General features: G+C 41.2%; 1 protein-coding gene across 1 annotated transcript in view; it reads right to left on the bottom strand.

Moving 5' to 3' along the window:
• Positions 1-214: 214 nt before the first annotated feature.
• NLRP3 (NLR family pyrin domain containing 3) overlaps positions 215-18,233 on the bottom strand; it is a 44,125-nt gene continuing 26,106 nt past the window's right edge. Inside the window, exons 8-10 of the mRNA XM_037038683.1 lie at positions 4,569-4,739; positions 3,924-4,094; positions 215-790 (exon numbers count right to left, since the gene is read on the bottom strand). Of these exons, the coding sequence (XP_036894578.1) occupies positions 691-790; positions 3,924-4,094; positions 4,569-4,739 (442 nt within the window). The 3' untranslated portion in view covers positions 215-690. The remainder of the gene's footprint in view (positions 791-3,923; positions 4,095-4,568; positions 4,740-18,233) is intronic.

The raw sequence follows: 18,233 nt of genomic DNA, 5'->3' as shown, positions 1-18,233 counted from the left end.
TAAGCAGACTCCATTTTCCATTCATTATAATCAAATCATTTGGCAAAGAGATTTTTAAATTCATAAAGCAATTTAATTTATCTTTTGTAGTTTAGGTAAATAAGTAAAAAGATCTCTAGGCACTCCTTTTTAAAATCAAAACAAAGAAAACAATTTAATAAATACAACCAGGAACAATAAACATGAATTATTTTATTAGAAAATATCACTCTTACAAAATTAAAAATAAATAAGTTGCTGTCACAAAATTGCAGCATAATATATAGTGAATTCATTCCATTCTGGTCAGTTAAGAAAAAGATGACAGGATGAACAGAACAAAGTAGGGGAACAGACATGAGGGGAAGCAATTTGGAGACAGTGAAAAGAGGAAGAAGAAGATGGACAAAGTGCTTCAGTGAATGAGTTAGTTACACGAAGTCAGCAAGAGGAGCCCATCCTCTAAGTGCTGCACCAAGAGCCACGCCATGGGGACAGTTTTGTGGCTCTTGAGCCTTAGCTTGGGGAAAGGAGAGGCTCCCAGTCTCTCTCAAAGGCACTGGTGGCAAGCGTGCCCTCCCACATGGCTGAGGACTGCAGAGTGCTGGCCTTCCTCCAGGCAGGGCCAGGCTGGAGGCATGCTCCCTCACACTTATGCACCCAGGGCTGGCTGGGCTTGGCCACTGGGGTCTGGCAGCCCCACTGCCAGCACTACCGAGGAGACTCAAAGACAATAGTCAACTCGGGCTTTTCTTCTTGAAGTGTTTCTAATGCGCAGATTGTCTCATAATTGAAATACATTTTACACAACCTGTAAAAGCAAACAGAGAGCCTGGAGTTACACTCTTCAAATGAACACTCTCGGAGCTTTTGCCTTAAACTTCTCAGCTCACTTCCCTTGTTCTTTCACACTTTTCAGTGTTTCAATACTGCACTTCCTACCTAATATGACTTGTGTTCTGTTTGAACCTTCAAGTCTGAAAATGTTTCAACATATGCAATCATAGAGAGAATAGTGTGATGAATCCCCTGTGCCTGTTACACAGGTTTGACAATTAACAGCCAATCCTGTTTCAGTTAAAGACAGTGTGTCACCTATAAATAGCTCATGGAATGACACTAAATGAAGACTTTTTAAACATAACCACAATGCCATCATCACAGCTTAAAACGTTAACAACAATTCTTTAATATCAACATATGTCCAATAGGTTTAAAGTTCTTCAACCTGCCCTGGCTGGTGTAGCTCAGTGGATTGAGCACAGGTCTGTGAACCAAAGGATCGCAGTTCGATTCCCAGTCAGGGCACATGCCTGGGTTGCAGGCCAGTTCCCAGCAGGGCACGCACGAGAGGCAACCATACATTGATATTTCTCTCCCTCTCTCCTTTCCTTCCCCTCTAAAGATAAATAAAATCTTTAGAAAAATAAATAAAATAAAATAAACTCCTTCAACTGTCTGGTCATTTTTTTATATCCTGTTCATTTATCCGGAGCCATATAAAGTCCACACATTGAAATTGCTTGCTATGCTCTCAAGTCTTCTTAAACATAAAATCTTTCTCCCTCTCTTTTTTAAACTTTTCCTTGCCACTTAGCTGAGAAATCATGCTATTTGTCTTGCCTCATTTCTAACAACTGTGACTTGATTTTGTTGTGGATTGAAAGTTTATGTTCCTCCAAAATTTCTATGTTGAAGCCCTAAACTCAATATGCTGGTATTTGAAGATGAGCCTTCAGGAGGTGATTAGGGTTACACAGGTCACTGGGTTGGTCCTCACGATGGAATTAGTGTTCTTCTAGGAGGTGATACAAGTGTTCTCAGTCTCTCTGCCATGAGAGGACACAGCACAAGGGTGCCCACTGCCAGCTCAGAAGAGAGCTTTCCCCAGAAACCAAGCAGGCAGACCCTCGACTGTCCTCCCTCCAGAACTGTGAGAAATGAAGGTCTGTTGCTCAAGGCACCCCATCTGTGCTATTTTTTGTGGCATCCAAGGTGGCAGGACAGGCTGACTGCATCTGTGGATGCCCCAGTCTATCTGGAGCCTGTCCCTTATCCTCAGAGTGACCTTGGGTGCTGGGTCAGTGACCCCATGCAGCAACTGCCTGGTTCATCCTGATCAATCCCTCCCTTTGTTTCTTAGCTCTGGAGCATTTGGCTTTTCCTGTAGCTAAGGTGCTCCACTGTGTTGGACCAAGGATGCAATACTGACTCTAACTTCTGTTCAAACCTGCATTCCAGTCAGTTCTGGCCTTGAGGTCATGGACAAGGTCAGAGGTCCCTGGGTTAATAGAATTTATATTCCTGGGGTAGGACATAGATGACAAACAAAAAAAATGCCTAGTGCACACGACGGTGGTCAACACTGGGCGAAAACAAGAAGGGAAGAAGAAAGTGCACTGGCCTGCTGTTCTCAACAGGATGGCAGGAAATACTTGCTCTGAGGAAGATCATTTGGCAGATCAGTGAGGGGTGTGGGAATGAGGCTCATGGATATCCCAAGGGGAGGGTTCCAGGCAGAGGAAACAGTAGGTGGACGTTCAGGGAGGGCATGTCTGTGTGACAGCACAAGGAGGCCAGTGTGCAAGGAGCAGAAGGAACAGGGCCAGAAGAGGATGAACTTGCAGAACCAGCATGACTAGATCACACAGGTCCTTTGACACTCTCTGTGAATATGACAGGAAGTCCCTGGTACATGTTGGCAGAGGGGACTCCTGTTTCAGATGCACACTCCCTCTTCTGTGGCAAGAAAATAGATGCGGAAGGGTCTGGCAGAAGCCAGCGCAACAATCCAGACAAGAGGTAATGGCAGCCTGAACTGGGGTGAGAACCATGAAGCTGGCACGAGGTGGTCAATGAGTGGGTCTGCTGTGGGAGCAGAGCACACAGGACATGCCTGCAGAGTGGACAAGCAGAAGGGAGGGGGGTATCAAAAGTGGCATCAGCCTTCTCTGGCGTGAGAAGTTCAGACAGTTACCAGACTGAGACTAGGAAGGAGCAGTTTCAGACAGAGTGGAATGGCCCAGATTTGGATCTGAACATTTAAGTCTGGGAGGCTTATCAGACACCCAAGTGGGTGGGGCAGATAAGCATTTGGACATGGTATTCATGGAGATATAAACTGGGGGGGGGGGGGGTATAGCACATGTAGGGTAAAGCCAGAAAACTGGACAATATGTATGAAGGAGAAAATGTAGAGAAGGAAAATGAGATGATGGTTGAGTCCCAGGGAATTCAGCATGTAAATATCAGGACAATGATAAGCAAAAAAGAAGACTGAGCAGAAACAGCTATGAAGTAGGGGGAAATACCAAGGACAGCATGTGGTCTCACCAGCCAAGGAAGGAACCTTGTGCAGTGGGGGTATGGCCTTGGGGATGTGCAGTGGAGGCGTGGCCTTGGGGTGTGCCTTGGGGAGTGTGGCCCAAGGTGCTGACTGTGACACTCATGGAAGCTCTTCCTAGAGAGGTAGGCACCTCTCGAGGGGATCCTGGCACTGAAGGGAGCCAGCGGCTGCCCCACACTGAGCTGGCTGAATGTGATGGAACTTCCTTCCTTGCTGTTTCTGAGGCACTCTCTCTCCTTTAAGAAATCCTCATAAACAAGACCAACAACACCCTCTATGCCAAGACCTTTGCAATCAGGATGAACCGCAGATAGGTCTAGGTCTGCAAAGTCCAAGCCTCTGCAGAGCAACAACTCCATTTGGCTACTTTCTCTGGGCCTCACATTTCTTTCAAGATTGTGAGAGGAAAGTCTTTTCATTCCAACGGACCCTTGAATATTCTCAATGTCTGGATGAAGTAGAATATGTAGTTCATAGCTTCTCTACCCTTTTTATAAAATATCTGCAACAGCTAGCCCAGGCCCAACTTTCACCTGAGTACAAAAAAACCACCTCGGTTTTTGGTAAGTGGCCCTCATACCCTGCAGGGAGCACTTACTGGAGGCTTTTCAGGAGGCAGCTCTGCTGTCTCAGCACTTTGCAGAACAGCATGACCCCAAGATCGCCTAGGTCATTGCTGCCCAGGCTCAGCTGTCTCAGGCTCTGGTTGAAGGTCAGGAGTGTGGAGAGATCCCAACAGCAGTGTGAGGAGAGGCTACAGTTGTCTAGTCTGCAAGAAAGAGAGCAATTCAAAGAAAATGTCCCCTTACCCTCCCCCAGGTCTCCCTGAGCTTGGCCTGTAATGTTTCAAATAAAAAGTGCAGGATGAACTTTTTACAAGCACAGAGTAATTGTATGTGCCATGGTTATTCTTTGCAGATGAGAGTATTTTTTTTCCAGGCTACTGGATTATCCAGATCCAATCAGCAGTAGCAGTTTCTGAATTGATTTTTCCCAAATTTGATGTCCCCCCTGAATTTCCTTAGAGCACAAGATCCACACCATGCACACTGTCTTGTGGTAGAGAGGCTGGTGGTAAGTAGAGCCCCAGACCTCACCATCAGCCACCTGGAGGGAGAGCCCCCCAGCCCCAGCCCCGTGGTTTGGTCACAGCATCACTTCTTAGGTACCGATGATCTCATCATCACTTCCCCAACCCTGACCCCACCATCCTCCCATCATTGTGACAAGCTAAGGAACTTACTCCAACATCTGAAGCTTGCAGTTGGGGTGCAAGAGTCCCTTACACAACAGCTTCACACCCATGTCTCCAAGAGCATTGCCTCGCAGGTAAAGGTGTGTGAGGTTCTGGTTAGCACTGAGCACCGAGGACAGAGCCAGACAACAACCGGATGTAAGGCCCACCTTCACCAGCCTGTAGAGGAAGCAGGACAAGCCCTCAGGGTGCAGCCTTCCTTGGACACCACATGGCTCTTCACCATGGAGCCTCATCTTATCGGAAAAGCTTCATACTTCCTCAGAGAGGTCTGAACCAGCCCCACAGATAACCTGAGGAAGCACAAATCCCTGTCTCTGGTCCCACAAGACACACAAGTGACAGTCTCAGCAGACACTGTGCTGGCGTCGGAAGAAGAGAGAGTAAAAGCAAATTCAGCCAGACACCTCCACAGTCCTCCTCCTCACACAGAGGCCCATAGGCTGGGAATGCTCCTCTTCACTGCTTCTTCCATCTCAGGTAGTTCCATAGCACTGCAGAAACCTGCCTTACTTGATTCTTACATCAGCCAGGCAAGGTGGCCATGCAATAGTCAGTGTTGCATATTTTTTACAGATGAGAAATCTCAGGCTCATAAAATTGTGTGTTTCTCTTAAGGTCAAAGAGCAAGGGTGTGGTGGAGAGGGAGCCCAGATTTAAGCCTTCTAGGGTCACCGCTGCCTGCTGCCCACCTGTCCAGTGTGCTTAGAGCACACTGACTTCGCTATAAGCACCCCTGGAGGCACAAAGGCCTCAGAGTGAATTGCACTCTGTAGCATTAAGGTTTGGATGCACTAGTTGGGTCAAGTGAGCTTGTTTTCTTAGCCAACAAGAGCACGAGGGCCCTGGAATAGAGAGCTGCCACTCCTGCATAGCACTCAGAGGGTGGGACACAGTTACAGAAAGGCACACATGCGAGGCTGGAGACCTTGGTTGAAGAACTTCTCATACAATCACATTTCTTCATACCAGAAGTTTTAATAATCACATGTTGGTGAGCTCTAATGGGTCTGAAAATCAGGAAAAGTGAGAACACAGAAAGAAGTTGTTCAGACCGTGGAGTATGAACAGATTGTCAAGGAAATAAAGTGCTGATCTGCCCCCTGCTCTCCATCTTCCCCTGAGTCAGAGCAAAATAGAAGAGTCAGCAGGATGAAGGAGGAAGTGGACCCAGGAGGGATGAGCAGAAACCAAGCCAGTCACAAGTAGCTTCTAGTAAGCTTTGTCTCCAGCTAAGAAGTTCACCAGAGGTCCTTAGGAAACACGCAGAAGGAATGTGCAGGATTACTAGCTGTTATAGACCTACTGTTTTTATCCCTCTAAAACCCATATGTGAAATTTGTAACTGGCAGTGTGATGGCATTAGGAGGTGGGGCCTTTGGGAGGTTTGATCAGGTCTCCAGTGTGGGGACCTCAACACAGGATAGGTGCCCTTCTAATTAAGACTCCAAGAGCTCCCTCGCCCTACACTGGGAAAGAACCCAGTGGGCAAGTGACTGTGGGCCTGAAGATCCCTCATTTGGAAATGGGTCCTGTGTCAGAGCTGTGATCTTGTGCTTCTGGCCTCCAGAACTGTGAGAAATGAATGTTCACTGGTTAAGCCACCCAGTCTATGGCAGTCTTGTTATGGCAGCTCAAACAGACTAAGAAACCGGCAAAACGGAGAACATCCCAGGATACTGGAGACACACATCAAAAAGGGAAGGAAAGAATATTTTGAAAGTTATAGAATGGCAAATATCACCACTATTTCCAGGAAAAGGACTCAAAGGGACTTTGAAACAGACGTTTGAGGAACATAGTGAAGTGGCAGCAGTCACAAGCAGACGGAGAGGTTGTCGAGAATAACTCACAACTGACTGATCAGAATGTTGGCAATCACTGAAACTGAGGGAAGGCCACACTGCACATAATGAACTGCTGAGAAAACTGAACAAGTGAGTCCTCCCAACCCATCCACTAGGGTCAGAGCATGGCAACCAACACTGTGTATCTTGGTTTCAACTGATCCGTTCAACTGTGCCGCACATTTACTTAGCACAGATATCATTTCATCCACCATATTAAGTTAAAAAATATTGTTTTTCTAAATTTTAATAATGATATACACCTTATGTCAGAAAAAAAAAATCTCACAAAGAAAAACTGAGGAAGATTTTACATTTGTTGAACATTTACTATGTACCTAGTATGGGATGATGACTTTTAATAGAATCAACTCATTGAGTCATTACTAAACCAAGATAGAGGTGCTGTTTTTATTTGTTCTTTTAAGTGGAAAAAAGACAGAGGATGAAAGAAATTACTTCAAGACTGAGAAGAAGGTGCTTCCTAGATGGAAGCTGGGGGTGGGAGAATAAGGGGACCCTCCAGGCCAAGGAAGACAGTGCACAAGGGTGGGGCAGGATGGAAGAGCAGGAAAGGCCCTTAGGACCAAAAATGAATCCATCACTACTAAAAGTAGAGCAGAGGGTGTGGTGGGCAAGAGGGCAGAGCAGCCCACTAGCAGTTGTCAGGGACGGCCTTGCAAGCCCAGGTCAGACACATGCCACCAACTTTAGTCTGACTTTGAAGAAGAACTTGTGAAGAAGGCAGTTTAAGCAAATACTCAAATTTGTCAAATTTGCATTTGAAAGCTTCCTCTGGGGTGTTATGTAAAAGAAACATTACAGGTAGAGGGAAGCAAAAGTTTTTTGTTTCTCATTTTTTTATTTATTAACTAAAATTGTCCTCTTTTTGCTGGCTAATCAGCCTCCTGGATGTCTTGATATTCAACAAGGCGAGGCCTAAGGAACAGGCAGGAACAGGACAAAGGGTGAGGTAGGGAGTGGGTTACAAAGGCTAAAGGATCCTGTAAGTACTCAGTGTAAGACATTTGTATAATGGTGGGGTAAAGAGATAATGGCCTAAAATTCAAGAAGAAAATTTGGAGTTCCAGCCAAGATGGAGGCATAGATAGAAACCCTTCACTTCCTCACACAACCAAAAGAAGAACAACAAACCTAAAATTAATAAACAACCAGAAGTGCCAAAAAGCAAACTGCATGGAACTCTGATAGCCAAGGAATTAAAGATACAGTCAACCAAAACAACCAGACCAGTAAGGCAGCAGACAGAGAGAACCCACAGTGAGGCTTTGGACCATGTGGGCAGAGATGCCTGAACTGGAAACCTGACTCAGAGTTGACTGCAGACTAGGGCTGTTGCACAGTGGGAGAAACTCCCAGTCCCACAGGAGAGTTCATTGGAAAGTGGGGCTAGAGATGAGCAGGGGAGCAGCACTGTTCCCTCTCTGGCCCCTTGCCCACAGGCAGTCTGGCAGTACAGCAAAGAGGGTTGCCCCGCCCTGGTGAATACCTAGGCCCCCCCCCCACTTACAATTTAATAGATGCCCTGAGGCAAAGAAATAGGGCCCAAATGAAAGAAAGAGCAAAACTTCAGAAAAAGAGATAAGGAATGAGGAGATAGCCAACCTATCTGATGGAGACTTTAAAGCCCTGGTAATCAGAATGCTCACAGAACTGATTGAGCTTCATCAAAAAATGAAAGATGCTTAAAATGAAACAAAGCAAAGCACTCAGGGAACCAAGAGTGACAGGAAGGAAAGCAAGACTCAGGTCAATGATTTGGAACAAAAGGAAGAAATAAACATCCAACTGGAACAGAATGAAGAAACAAGAATTCAAAAAAAAAAAAAGAAGAGATACTTAGGAACCTCTGGGACAACTTGAAATGTTCCGATATCTGAATTATAGGGGTGCCAGAAGGAGAATAGCAAGAGCAAGAAATGGAAAACTTATCTGAACAAACAATGAAGAAAAAGTTCCCCAATCTGGTGAAGAAAATAGACTTCCAGGAAGTCAAGGAAGCTCAGGGAGTCCCAAAGAAGTTAGACCCAAAGAGGAACAGATCAAGGCACATCATCATTAAGTTACCTAAGATTAAAATAAAGGGAAAATGTTAAAGGCAGCAAGAGGAAAGGAGAGAGCTACCTACAAAGGAGTCCCCATAAGGCTACCAGCTGATTTCTCCAAAGAAAGATTGCAGGCAAGAAGGGGCTGGAAAGAAGTATCCGAAGTCATGAAAATGACTTGGATAATCCAAGTACATCCAAGATTACTCTATCCAACAAAGCTATCACTTAGAATGGAAGGATAGATAAAGTGCTTCTCAGATAAGGTCAAGTTAAAGGAGTTCATCACCAAGTCCTAATTATATGAAAAATTAAAGAGACTTATTTAAGAAAACAAGATCAAAAATATGATCAGTAAAATGACAACAAACTCACAACTATCAACAAATGAACCTAAAAGAAAAGGAAAACAAAAAATAAGCAACTAGAACAGGAACAGAGTCATAGAAATGGACCTCACATGGAGGGTTTTCAGTGGGGAGGGAGAAGAAAGGAATAGGAGAGAAAAGGTACAGGGAAGAAGAAGCATAATTGGTAGGCATAAAACAGATGGGGAGAGGTAGACTTCCGGCCAAGACTGAGGCATAGGTGGAAACACTGTGCCCCCTCCCACAACCAAATTTAAAGACAGCAAAGTTTTAGAAACAAAAAAGCAGTCAAAAGAGTGAAAATTGAACTGTACAGAAATCTGACAACAACAAACCACTCAGCCAGACTGGTAAGAGGGGCGGAGTCGGCGGAGGAGCAGGGTCGGGCTGGAAAGATCGTTCAGTCCAACCAACCCAGGACCCAGGAATGGAGGCGGAGGTGGTTGGTGGATCCTAGGCGTAGGGTGGTGATGGGCAGACCCAGTGAGGGCACAGGGAGGCTGGCTGACTGTGGTCACACATTTGCATGCAGATAAACCAAGCAAAAGAGTGAACAGTGAGACAGACGGCTCAGGCTAGGGCCCCAGTGGGAACTGGAGCCTTAAAGCACCAACTGGAAAGACTTTCTCAGGGTCGAGGGGCCAGGAGAGGCTCCCAGGCTCACAGAGAGTTCGTTGGAGAGACCCACAGGGTCCTGAAGAGTACACGGACCCCCACACCCAGGAACTAGCACCAGAGGGGCCCAATTTGCTTGTGGGAAGCCACAGAAAGGACAGAAATCTGAGAGAGAGCGGAGCAGAGCAAAGTGCCATTTTTCCCCCTCTCTGACCCCACCCCCACATACAGTGTCACAACCCAGCCACTGGGTCGCCCCGCCCTAGTAAACACCTAGGGTTCTGCCCCTCATAAATAACAGGCTGGAACAAATCAAAACATTATGGCTCAAGAAGAACTCAAAGCCCCAGAGCCTATAATTCTAAGTGACCAAGAAATAGCCAACCTTTCAGATGCACAGTTCAAAACACTGGTGATCAGGATGCTCACAGAATTGGTTGATTTAAGCCACAAATTAGAGGAACATATGAAGGCTAAACTGATTGAAATGAAGGGAAATGCACGGGAAACCAATAGTGATGGAAAGGAAACTGGGACTCAAATCCAGTGAGTGGACCAGAAGGAAGAAGAAAATGACCAAACAGAAAGGTATGAAGAAACAAGAATTCAAAAAAATGAGGAGAGGCTTAGGAACCTCCAGGACATCTTTAAACATTCCAACATCTGAATTATAGGGGTACCAGAAGGGGAAGAGGAACAGCCATGAGTGGAAAACTTATTTGAACAAATAATAAAGGAGAACTTCCCCAGTCTGGCAAAGAAAATAGACTTCTAGGAAATCCAGGAAGCTCAGAGAGTCCCAAAGAAGGTGGACCCAAGAAGGAACACACCAAGGCACATCATAATTACATAGCCAAGATTAAAATGAAGGAGAGAATCCTAGAAGCAGCAAGAGATAAGGGGACACTCACCTACAAAGCAGTTCCCATCAGACTATCAGCTGATTTCTCAAAAGAGACCTTACAGGCAAGAAGGGGCTGGAAAGAAGTATTCCAAGTCATGAAATGCAAGGACCTACATCCAAGATTGCTTTATCCAGCAAAGCTTTCATTTAGAATGGAAGGGCAGATAAAGTGCTTCTCAGATAAGATCAAATTCAAGGAATTCATCATCACCAAGCCCTTATTATATGAAATGTTAAAGGGACTTATCTAAGAATAAGAAGATGAAAAATATGAACAGTGAAAAGACAGCAAACTCACAGTTATTAACAACCACACCTAAAAGAAAAGCAAACTAAGAGGGCAGCTAGATTGGGAGCAGAAACATAGAAATGGAAATCACATGGAGGGTTATCAATAGGGGAGTAGGAGGAAGAGAAGGGGGGAGAAGGTACAGAGAATAAGTAGCATAGACAGTAGGTAGAAAATAGACAGGGGGAGGGCAAGAATAGTATGGGAAATATAGAATCTAAAGAACTTGTGACACATGGACATGAACAAAAGGGGGGAGTGGTGGGGGAGGGGTGTGCAAGGTGGAGGGGAATGAAGGGGGGAATGGGACAGCTGCAATGGCATAATCAATAAAATATATTTAAAAAATAGACGGGGAGAGGTAAAAAAATGGTGTAGGAAACAGAGAACTCAAAGAACTTGGATGTACAACCCATGTACACAAACTAAGCAGGGGGATGCTAGAGGGTTGGGAGATGCAGGGCAGAGGGAGGATAAAGGGAGAAAATTGGGAAACTGTAATAATATAATCAATAAAATATACTTTAAAAAGAAAAAAAATTTGGCTGTACCTAACAAAACATAAATTGCCTGATAGTTTTGCTTCATTAATTCCACTTATGTGAAATCACCTCAAGAGAAATATACATAAAGTTGCATGTACAAATATGCTTTTGTCAGAGTTGTTCGTAATGGTGAAAAACTAGAAACTAATCCAAAGTTTCATCATTCAATAAGTAGCTAAATAAATCACCACAATTGATTCCATGAGATATTTGCCATAGTATTTGCTGGTACGTAGATCAGTACATACCAGCACAGCAATGTAGTCCAATAAAACTAAAAAGCATAACATAAGAAAGCAGTTACATTATGATTCCAGTTTTGACAGAGAGATAGAACATTATGGTTTGAATTGTGCTTCCCCAAAGCTTCATATATTCCTAGCCCCCAGTATTTCAAAATGTGACTTTATTTAGAAATAGTGGCATTGCAGATGTAAATAGTTAAGATGAGGTCATTAAGATGACCCCTATTCCAATGTGAATGGTATTTTTACAAAAAGGGGAAATTCAGACACAAACAGACACAAACCAACTCAGGAGGTACACCATGGAGACATGAAGGCTCAGAGTGGGGTGATGCATCTGGAAGCCAAGGAATGCCAAAGAACACCAGGGAATTGCCAAGAGCTGAAATAGAATCACCAAGCAGGCTCTTCCTCCCAGCCTCAGAAGAAGCCAATGCTGCCAGCACCTTGCACTTTGTCAGCCTTTCACCACTGAGTGACAATAAAATTCAATTGGAACATTCTATACAACAATGGCAAAAACACACATTTTTCTCAAGTGCACATGGAGCATTGATGGGATGAATAATAAGTTAGGCCACATGACAAGTTTTAGCAATTTCAAGAAAACTGAAATTATACCAAGTATCTTCTCTGATTAAAATGATATGAAACTAGAAATGAGTAACAGAAAGAACACTAGAAAATTCAAGAATACAAGAAAATTAAACAACACTCCCAAATAACCAATGGGTCAAAAAAGAAATTATAGGGGTAAAATAGCATCTTGAAACAAACAAAATACTGAAAACACAATATGCCAAAACTTATGGGATGCAGAAAAATTAGTTCTAATAAGAACATCCCTAGCTATAAACATATATATAAAAAACCTAACTTTACACCTCAAATAAATACAAGAGTAGAACAAACTAAGCCCAAACCTACCAAAATTTTTAAATGATTATAGCAAATAAAATAGAGAACAGGAAAACAATAGAAAATTTAACAAAGTAAGAGCAAATTTTTGTAAAGATTAACAAAATTGACAAACCTTTATCTAGACAAACCAAGAAAAATAAGATAGGTGACCCAAATCAACAAAATTATAAATGAAAGAGAAGATATTGCATCTAATACCACAGAAATACAAAAGATCATCAGATGCTACTATGAACAATTATAAGCAACAAATTAGACAACCTAGAAATAAATAGAAAAATTCTTAGAAATATACAACTCACCAATAGTGAATCAAGAAGAAATAGAGAGTCCAAACAGATCAATTTCTAGTAAAAAAAAAACTTAACTAGTAATAAAAAAACTGCCAACATAGAAATGCCCAGAATAAGATGAATGCATTGGTAAATTTTATAAAACATTTAAAGAAGAATTACTGAAATCCTGCCCAAAAAATATCAAAGAGGAAGGAATACTCCCAAATTCATTTTATGAAGCCAGCATTACCCTGGTACTAAATCAGACAAAGACCATAAAACAAAAGAAAACTATAGGTCAATAGCCGTGATGAACATAAATGCAAAAATTCTCAACAAAATACTAGTTAACCAAATTTAAAAGCATTCACCATGATTAAGGAGAATGTATCCCTGGAATGCAAGAATGATTCAAAATATGCAAATAAATGTGATACATCATATTAGTAGAATGCAAGATAAAGATTATGTAGATGAAGAAAAACATTTAACAAAATTCAACATTTATTCATAATAAAAACTTCTAACAAATCAGGTGTAGAAGGAATGTGCCTCAACATCATAAAGTCCATGTATGCCAAGCCCACTGTTAACACCATGCTCAATGGTAAAGGGTTGAAAGGTTTATTTCTAAGATCAAGAACAAGATAAGAGTGTCCACTCTCATCATTTCTATTCAATATATTAGGGGGACCTCCAAAAAACAAAAGTTATTTATTAAAAATTGTGTATTTTTTCTTACATGTTTAAACTTCAGTCACATTCAAAATACCCTCCATTTGATGCAATATACCTCAGAGTCATTTTTTCCACCATTCAAAACAGTTTTTGAAACCCGTCAACTGTGATGCTTTTTACTGCTTCTGCCATTTTTTGCTTCATCTCCTTCATATCAGTAAAACATTTCCCTTTGAGGACTTTATTATCCTGGGGGGAAAAATAATCGCTCCAGGAAATCTGGTGGATAGGGTGGGTGGGGCATGGGAGTCATGCAATTTTTTTAAATCAAAAACTAGTGAACAATTAGCACAGTGGTGGCAAGTGTGCTTGTAAATCATCCATGATGAAACAGGCAAATGTGTTGAAAGAGCCTTCAAAAAAATTTCACTGAAGCTGAACACAGTTTCTCCTGACAATACCAGCTGGTACCCTGATACAGATGAGTTCCTAGAACACTCACCTAGTGGGGAAATCCTGGACTACAACATAATTCCAGTTTTGGGTGATCCCCATCATATTACTGAAAATCCTAGCCAGAGCAATCAGACAAAAAAATAATAATAAAAGACACCAGAATTCAGAGGGAAAGAACTAAATTGCCTCTATTTACAAATGATGTGATATTTTATTTTTAATTGAACTTATTGAGGTGACATTGGTCAGTGAAATTTTATAAGTTTCAGGTATACAATTCTATAATGCATCATCTTTAGTTGGGTCTCATTCCATCACCATTTATCCTCCCTTTACTTTTTTTTCACCTCCCCCCAATACCCTTCCTTCTGACAATCACCACACTGTTATCCACATCCATAAGTCTTTCTCCTTGTTTCTTTGCTTAATCCCTTCACCCATCTCACCCAGTCCCTACCCCCATCCCCTAACAGCAGATGACATGATTTTATCTAGAGAAAATCCTAAAGACTCAACCAAATAACTGGTAGACTTAATCAATGAATCCAGTAAATACAGAATACAAAATCAACATACAAAAGTCAATAACATTTCTATATACTAATAATAAATTATCCAAAAATAAAATAAATGTGAAGACTATCCCATTTATGATAGTATCAAAACCAATAAAATACTTAGGAGTACACTTAACCAAAGAGGTTAAAGATCTCTACACTAAAAACTACAAGACATTGATGAAAGAAATTGAAGATGACACAAGAAATTGAAAGATATTCCTTATTCATAAAGAATTAATATTGTTGTTAAAATGAGTATATTACTTGAAGCCATCTATACACTCAATGCAATTTATATCAAGACTGCAATGCTAATTTTTACAGAAGTTGAAAAAATAATCATAAAATTCTAATGGAACCACAAAGATCCTATGTAGCCAAAGTAATCTTGAGAAAGAATTAAGCTGAAAGCATCATACTTCCTGATTTCAAATTATATAATAAAGCTATAGTCATCAAAACAATATGACACTGGCATAAAAACAGTTACATAGACCAAAGGAACAGAATCAAGAGCCCAGAAATAAACATATGTATTTACAGCAAACTAATGGTTGACAAGGGAGCCAAGAGTAGTCAGTAGAGAAAATACAGTGTCTTCAAAGCTGAACAAGTAGCATTATTCCCTCCTGGACTTCTCCCCCACAGACGGCACCAAAATGTAGTAATGTGAGCTGCCCCAGCCTAGCGGATACCTAAAGCTCTGTCCCTTACTACATAACAGGAATGCTAAGACAAAAAAAAATGGCCCAAATGAAAGAACAGATCAAAGCTCCAGAAAAAAATACAACTAAGTGACAAAGAGGTAGCCAACCTGTCAGATGCACACTTCAAAACACTGGCAATCAAGATGCTCACAGAAAGGGTTGAGTATGGTCATAAAATAGAGGAAAGAGTGAAGGCTACGCAAAGTGAAATAAGGGGGAATGTACGGGGAACCAACAGTTACGAGACGGAAACCTGAACTCAAATCAACAGTGTGGACCAGAAGGAAGAAAGAAACATTCAACCAGAACAAAATGAAGAAACAAGAATTCAAAAAATGAGGAGAGGCTTAGGAACCTCTGGGACGACTTAAAATGTTCCAACATCCAAATCATAGGGGTGCCAGAAGGAGAACAAGAGCAAGAAATCAAAAACTTATTTGAACAAATAATGAAGAAGAACTGCCCCAATCTGGCAAAGGAAATAGACTTCCAGGAAGTCCAGGAAGCTCAGAGAGTCCCAAAGAAGTTGGATCCAAGAAAGCACACACCAAGGCACATCATACTTACATTAAAGATTAAAGATAAAGACAGAATCTTAAAGGCAGCAAGAGAAAAGGAGACAGTTACCTACAAAGGAGTTCCCATAAGGCTATCAGCTGATTTCTCAGAAGAAACCTTGCAGGCAAGAAGGGGCAGGGAAGAAGTATTCCAAGTCAGGAAAGGCAAGGACCTACATCCAAGATTGCTCTATCCAGAAAAGCTATTATTTAGAATGGAGGAGCAGATACAGTGCTTCCCAGATAAAGTCAAGTTAAAGGAGTTCATCATCACCAACCCCTTACTATATGAAAAGTTAAAGGGACTTATCTAAGAAAAAGAAAATGATAAAAAAAACTATGAACCATAAAATGACAAGAAATTTACAACTATCGACAACAAAACCAAAAACAAACTAAGCAAATAACTAGAACAGGAACAGAACCACAGAAATGGAGATCACATGGAGGGTTATAAGCTGGGAATGGGAGGGGGAATGGAAGAAAAGGTACAAAGAATAAGTAACATAAATGGTAGTTAGAAAATAGACAAGGGGAGGTTAAGAATAGTATGGGAAATGTAGAAGCCAAAGAACTTATATGTACCACCCATGAACATGAACTAAGGTGGTGGGAAATGATAGTGGGAGGAGGTATGCAGGGAAAAGTGGAATAAAGGGGGAGAAATGGGACAACTGTAATAGCATAATCAATAAAATATATTTTTTATTTAATTATTGTTCAAGTACAGTTTTCTGTCTTATATTCCCAGCCCTGCCCACCTCCCCAGTGCTCCCCACCTCCCTCCCATTTCCGTCCCCCACCTTAGTTATTGTCCATGTGTCCTTTATACTTGTTCCTGTGAATCCTTCCCCTTTTCCCCTGTGATACTTTCCCCTCTCCCCTCTGGTCACTGTCAGCCTGTTCTGTATTTCAGTGTCTTTGGCCATATTTTGCTTGCTTGTTTGTTTTGTTGTTTAGGTTCCTGTTGAAGGTGATATCATATGGTATTTGTCTTTCACCACCTGGCTTATTTCACTGGGCATAATGCTTTCCAGTTCCATCCATGATGTTGCAAAGGGTAGGAACTGATACCACAGAAATAGAAGGGATTGTAAGAAAGTACTGTGAAGAACTGTATGCCAAGAAATTTGAAAACTTAGGTGAAATGGACAAATTTCTAGAAAAATATAATCTTCCAAAACTCAGTAAAGAAGAAGCAGAAAGCCTGACTAGACCAATAACAGCAAATGAAATTGAAGCAGTAATCAAAAATCTCCCAACACACAAAAGTCCTGGACCAGATGGTTTCACAGGAGAATTCTACAAAGCATTTAAGGAAGAGCTAACTCCTCTTCTTCACAGACTATTCCAAAAAATCCAAAATGATGGAAAACTCCCAAACTCTTTTTATGAAGCCAGCATCATCCTAATTCCAAAACCAGATAGAGACACAACAAAGAAAGAAAACTTCAGGCCAATATCACTGGTGAACATAGACGCTAAAATCCTCAATAAAGTATTGGCAAATCACATTCAACAATACATCAAAAATATCGTACACCATGACCAAGTGGGATTCATCCCAGGGATGCAAGGATGGTTCAATATTCAATAAAATATATTTCAAAAATAAAAATAAATAAACGTTAATTGTGTTTAAAAAATAAAAAAGACAGTCTTTTCAATAAATGGTGCTGGGAAAAGTTGATATTCACATGTAAAAAGAATGAAACTAGACCACTACCTTATACTACTTACAAATATTAACTTAAAATAGACTAAAGACTTAAATGTAAGACCTGAAACCATAAAACCACTAGAAAAAAATAGGAAAAAAAACTCCTTGACCTGACTCTTAGCAATGATTTTTTTACTGTAGCACCTAAGGCACAAGCAACAAAAGGAGCAGGTGACATCAAACTAAAAAGCTTCTGCAGAAAAAAGAAACCACCAACAAAGTTGGAAGACAACCTATGGAATGAGAAATAAGTATTTGCACACCATATATTAGATAAGGAATTCATATCCAAAATATATGAAGAACTCATACAACTAATTAGCAAAAAGAAACAGATAATTTATTTCTAAAATGGGCAAAGGACCTGAATAGACATTTTCCCAAAGAAGATACTCAAAAAGCCAACATGAAAAGGTGCTCAACATCACTAATCATTAGAGAAATTCAAATCAAAATTACAGTAAGATATCACCTCATACCTATTAAAATGAACTGCCACTAAAAAGAAAGGATATAACAAATGCTGGCATAGACATGGAAAAGACAGAACACTTGTGCACTTTTGGTGGGAATGCAGACTGGTGCAGACACTATAGAAAACAGTGTGGACTTTCCTCAAAAAAACTAAAACTAAAACTTCCATATGATCCAGTGATTGCACTTCTAGGAAAAATATCTGAATGAAATAAAATCACTATATTGAAGAGATGTGTACACCTCCACGTTCATTGGTGCACTTTTTACAATAGCCAAGAAATAGAAACAAAATAAGTGTCCATCAATAGATGAATAGATTAAAAATATGGTATAGCAAAAGAACCCATCAACATAATGAAAAGACAACCCACTGAATAAAAGAACATATTCAACAATGATAAGAAATTAATTTCTAAAATACAT

Source organism: Sturnira hondurensis, unplaced genomic scaffold (genome assembly GCF_014824575.4).
Source record: "Sturnira hondurensis isolate 20B ecotype Veracruz unplaced genomic scaffold, ASM1482457v3 Scaffold0024805, whole genome shotgun sequence".
Classification (NCBI taxonomy): Eukaryota; Metazoa; Chordata; class Mammalia; order Chiroptera; family Phyllostomidae; genus Sturnira; species Sturnira hondurensis.
The sequence above is the reverse complement of the archived record's forward strand: the minus strand, read 5'-3'. Positions and strand labels throughout refer to the sequence as shown.